The 5671-nt window shown below is 43.2% G+C and overlaps 1 protein-coding gene across 1 annotated transcript in view; it reads left to right on the top strand.

The window, feature by feature from the left end:
* The first annotated feature begins 3366 nt into the window (after positions 1-3366).
* Positions 3367-5671, top strand: part of LOC146704693 (synaptotagmin-7-like) — a 56470-nt gene continuing 54165 nt past the window's right edge. Inside the window, exon 1 of the mRNA XM_085461988.1 lies at positions 3367-3559. Within this exon, the coding sequence (XP_085318114.1) occupies positions 3526-3559 (34 nt within the window). The 5' untranslated portion in view covers positions 3367-3525. The remainder of the gene's footprint in view (positions 3560-5671) is intronic.

Here is a 5671-nt window from a genome sequence, read left to right as displayed (position 1 = left end):
TCTCCTGTTGTGGTTGTCTGTGTGCTGAGTGTCACACTTTTTCCAACTCTCATTATTGTGGTCTGGCGGTCGTCCGAGAGAACACAGAAGAACTGACACAGCGTTTTTTTTTTGTTTTTTTTTTCACGTGTAATAGTGCTGTGAAGACTAAACAGTAGGGCTATGTTTTGAAGACTACAAGGATGACATTGTGGCTCCTCGGGGCACGGGTGCAGCTGTGACTGCTGTTATGGTTTTTGCCCGATGAAGCCACCAGGTGTCAGTGTGGGGTCGCAGTAGAGCTGTGGTCCTCTAGTGGGAGTGGGAAGAGAGCAGAACAGCGCCTTATACTACAGGTGTATGCTAAGCTGGGGTGGTGTGGTAGAAGATCACGCGCTCCCATCTCACTCACTGTTTCAGCTTTCTTTTGTTAGTCTCTTACAGCTGTGGCAGACCTTATAGGCAGCTGAACCTCTTTTACCTGAGCTCTTTGTGGTTGCACTCGCTGAATAAGGTCTATGTGTTTAGAACTTGCATGATAGGAATAAGTGCATTTTCTTGTGCAATTTAGCCTAATGTTTGGGGTTTAGGATTCCTGCTTGTGTCAGCAGAACATATTCATTATTAATCCCTTGCTGTTTGCAATGAATTTAACATTTTGTTCATGGCATTAGTTCTCTGGGTGCTATTTTGCAGCAGCCTGCAGCATTATTACATCATAGCACTTTCATACAGCCCTGCATGCACACCACACACACCCCGCTCTCTCTTTTTCTGTATGTCTTTGTCTTTGATCTTATTTAGGCAGAGTTAGATTTCACATTGAAAGCTGTTCCTCTCTGAGAGACTCCTTTCCTATCCACTCCAGTGTTTACACGCACAGCAGATTAGCTGAAGGCTCATTTTACCACAATGACAACACTTTGAAATACAGAAATAAGCACCAGCTGCTGTTCTTTTCCTCACTCGAGTCCTTTTCATGTGTCATGACTAAAGCTTTCCACCGTGAACTATTATTAGCCTTTCCTGCTTTCTAACAAGAGGATGGGAGAAGGTGGAGGAAGAGGTGGTCTAAGTTGGGCTTAATGGGAAAGGATGATGAAGGAAAGAGGAAATCAGAGGTGGAGACAGCAGAGGACCATCTACAGAAGGAGCAGAGAGCCGGAGGAAGGGAGGGGATGACGGTGATGTGTATATAGGTCACTAAATCAATGGGAATCAGGTTTTTGAAGGGGAGAGAAGGGGGTATTTATAGATACCAGTGGAGACAGATGCATCAGTGACAGGCACAATGCTGCTGGGAGCACAGGGGCGGGGGGTGGTGGCTGCGGCGTGGGGCAGGGGGTGCGAATAGACTGTGGTCAAATTAGCCTGTGGAGAATTCTCCTAACAAATGGCAAAAAGATTCTCAGGTTGTGAACAAATAGCACGAAGCGCAGTGGAAAACAAAATATAATCAAATGGAAATCACTGCAGGACGCTCTGAGCAAATGACCTTCGCAGCTCTATTGACAAAACGCAGGCAAACAGTTAGTTGAGGTATTGCAAATGCACACAGCATTTGCATCTACAGTACAGCTCTTCTCATATCCTATTGAATTTCTAATCTGTGATATCAGAGGGCCACGTGACGGAATAGAAAATTAGCTTTCTATTTTGCAGACTTGTGTGGGTAACATTCACATTTATTACTCAGGCGATCTGAGAGTCTCTGATAGTCTGTGAAGTACAATAACATACCGCAGGAGACGCTGTCAGAATTTCACAGCAGAGGGAATTGATGACCAGTGTCCATTTTAATGATAATTTGTTTTCAGATTTAATGCCATGGATTAATTGAACTACTTCTATTTTTTTTACAACATCTACTGAGTGGCAAATGTTATGATGTGGGCTCTATGGTTTAGTTTTAATAACTGTCATGACTTATCCCATTTATTTTATAATGCTCTAGCTTCATGCGACAGGAAGTTCCAGCACAAATTGGAAATTTGCTCATAGAAAGGGAAAAAAATAATTGAAAATGTTTTAATTTGCTTTCTAACTGGCTTTTTCTAGAACTAAGTCAAGGTCATGGACAAACTGTTCCTTCACCACTTCCTGGGCTGCCAATGGGTGATGTAAGGCAGGCTGAATACCGAGTGGTAAAATAACCGACATCTCATTTCTGCATCTAATATAGGGATAGTCGTCACATCACCTTGCATCAAAAAGTGACAGGGGAAGCACCCAATGACTCCAAGAAAGCCCTCAGTCTGCCCGGGGCCTAATGATGCGGTCGGCAAACTCATGCAGGATACCCTCTTGCATGAAATACTATACAACGCGGGGATATGGATATGAGGCAGGTGGGGTGAAGTGACAGGGCCAGATGGGTTTCCAACTTTTCTCGCATCATATCAGTGTTAGGTGGTAGTGAAGCACTGGGTTTTACAAATTGATCCATTAAAATGTGTCATTCAGACAGTGTGCCGAGTACATGAGCGCTGCCATTGGTTTGTCTTTATTAATTAAAGACAATTAATTAAAGACTGGTGATTCCACTCCACTATTATCATATCATTTTTAAGAAATGCACTTTTAATATTCAACATTTGTTTGGATATTTAAATAGTTATTTAGTAATGATTAGCATCACTGTTGATTAAATATTTACTTATAACTTTTTTTTTTCGAGTCACATGTACTCATGTAAACAAATTACATGGAAAATTAACATGTGATCAGATTACTTAAAGTCAGCATTTTGGGCATGAACTTTTTCCTGAGTGGATCAAATCAGTTAATGTTGGCATCAACGAACAAAAGCTTGAACTCTACTGGAGAAGGAGACAGTTTTGCTTGATAAATAGCTTAAATGAGGATTTAGTTGTCAGCTAATCATTTCAGCTGCATTTTACATGCACAACCTATGGCCATTCTAATAAAAGAATCACTGGGCATTTACATTTTTAACGCATTAATCTTCTGATTAAAAGAGAAGCTAAAGACTGAAATGAACGCAGGATTTTGCTTGTAATTTGGTACCTTTACACAGTTAAAAGCTGTTTAAACCAAAGAGTTTTCCAAATTAACCTGTGCAACATGGTTACAAGCCCTGCCTAAATAAGTCTCCATCGGTGGGCTGTGACTGCACTCCCCTTTACGCGCACAGGCACATTTTTAAATATGATAAACATATGCAAAGCAAGCGAAATTATAAAAAAAAATCACACGTGGCAGACTTCTTAACACTGCTGCAAAAGTCACTTTCCCCATTTTGTCCTCTGAGCCACAGCGCACAGTGGTTATTAGAGAGAGAGAGAGAGAGAGAGAGAGAGAAGGAGGCAGGGAGAGGAAGAGAGGGAGGGAGGGAGATAGTGAGAGTCTCAAACTGGTTAGCCTACCTATCCACTAGGAGGAGAGAGGAGAAGCTGTTGAGGAGAGCAACAAAAACAATAAACAGCTACTACTACGAAATCACATCAGCGGAGCTCACGGTACGCGCCGGAGGAGTACGCAAACAAATACCTGCGATCGCGTTTGCCTCGGAGTGAAGTAACAGCCATGTATCTGAACAGGGAAGAGGACAATAGCAAAGGTAAGATCCCGTCAAGAATTGTGCCCCTCTGTGCGGAGGGAGAGAGCGTCCTGTGACAGTTTCAAGGTGTTTCATTTCTGACCCGCTGCTTCCTTTTGAGGTGACTGGCACGAAAAGGTGGTGGTGTTAGGGAATGAGAGAGGGGGGTGTACCCTCCCGCCATCCCCAACCTCCTCGTTAACGTAATTCTTCTGAACAAGCCCCATCTCATCCTTTGGCATGGACCGGGGATGCTGGTGAGAAGTGTGGGCTGTCATTATGTAATATCTGTGCAGTTAATTGCCTCCTAGGAGAATCTTTAGCCCATTCCTGCATTTCTACCAGTGCACCATTTGAACCATCAATTGTGAACCTGTTGTAAGCACATCTACTTTGTCATATGCATGGATTTGCCAGCGTGCATTGCGTTGTGTTGTTGGAGCTTTCGGGACATTTGCAACAGCTACTTAATAAGGGCAGCATAACACAAGGTCAAAGCCCTTAGCTACAGTGAAACCTGTGTGCATGTAGATGTGTATTTATGGTGTGCCTGACATCCTGCAAGAAAAAATAAATTACTAATGGGCTGCAGCTTATTGCTTAACGGGGAGAGACAACCGTGCAGCCGCTAGAGGGTTAAAGAGGGTACAAAGGAGGAATATTTGAGTAATCTCTCCCACGTGTTTTTGAGGCGTGATTTCTTCTCTCGTCGGGTGCCCAGAAGCACACTCGACTCGCGTCCCCTGCCGTCACCAGCAAGCATAAATATAACTCTCCCGGGCTGAGAGGTAATGCTAATTACCACCTAAATCTTCAGGTTATACGGAAATAACACCTGCTGCTTTTTTTTTTTTTTTTTTTTTTTTTTTTTTACCGAGGACAGGGCTAGGGGGAGTGGCGGGACGTGCTGAGAGGGGTGGTGGTGTAAAAAGAGCAAAAAAAAAAAAAAAAAGAAAAAGAAAAAGAGAAGAAGAAGAAAAAAGAAGCAGAGTGGGAGGGCCCGTTTTTTGTTCATTTCCCTGTAATGCGAGATAATGTGATCCCCAGCACACATGCAAGGACCACAACACGATGTACTGTACGGGGATGTGTGGCAGCAGCATCGGCAGCACCACTGGGGACGGAGAGAGATGCTGGCTTTAGAAACAATGATGCAAGTGAGATCAGCGAATAAATGCGGTGTCAGAAACTGCAGAAATATGGGCTTGATTACACAGCACCCCCCCCCCCCCCAACCAACACACACACACACACACACACACACACACGCCCACGCCTCAGAAAAAACCTTCAACACTAGACACTTTGGGGGAACCTGAGAAGACTGAAGCACATTTAAAGTGATGTGTCTCCAGAATAAAGAGAACTGATGATAAGTCACAGTAAAGCAATGTACCCCCCCCCCCCCCCCCCCCCTCAAAAAAGTCAAGGGGTTCCAATAGGGTACAAAAACATGTCGTTTTTTTTTTGGGGGGGGGGGGGGGGGGGGGTCATCTCACCTCTTTAAAATTCACACTGATGCAACAAAATTCACTGTTTTAATTATTCTTGCTGACATTCGCGTGGAGGGTTCCCAGTTGAGTGTGAAGCTGCTTAAGCATGCAAAACTGGACTGGACATGACTTTAGTGGCCAAACCTATTGGCACCCACTGGTGAGTTTGGACCCTTTTTGGGGGGGTGCCTAAGCACATCTGAATTTCATCATAGCACAGCACAGGTTACAGCTAAAAGCAACTCTATTACTAATGTCCAGATATATAAAGTGGCACTAAGACTTTTTAAAATTGCTTAAAGTACAATGGACTAGCTTTGTGTGGTTAAGATACTGACAAAAGCTATTATCTGCTTTGCAACAAATTGTTCTTTAACTCTGGAAAATTATGGTCAACATAATTGAGCCTTTGCCTCAGGTTTTATAACTGAAGTGCCCACCCCAAAACCAGTATAAGAACTGTGATTATTCATTCTGAGTCATTCTTAGACAGTACAATAAGTAGTGTCTTATTAGACTGCAGTTGAATTTAGGTTTGCAAAGGTAAAAAGGAGGAAAGGAAGGAAAAGGTTTGATCCTAGAATTGCCCCTGCTGACAGCTAAAGGTGGTTAGTTTACATCTGAATTTCCACTTTGTTTA

This window comes from Copadichromis virginalis, linkage group LG7 (assembly GCF_057382275.1).
Source record: "Copadichromis virginalis isolate Kocher_CV1m ecotype Utaka linkage group LG7, C_Virginalis_male_GT1.1, whole genome shotgun sequence".
Taxonomy (NCBI): domain Eukaryota; kingdom Metazoa; phylum Chordata; class Actinopteri; order Cichliformes; family Cichlidae; genus Copadichromis; species Copadichromis virginalis.
This window is presented reverse-complemented; position numbering and strand designations above follow the sequence as displayed.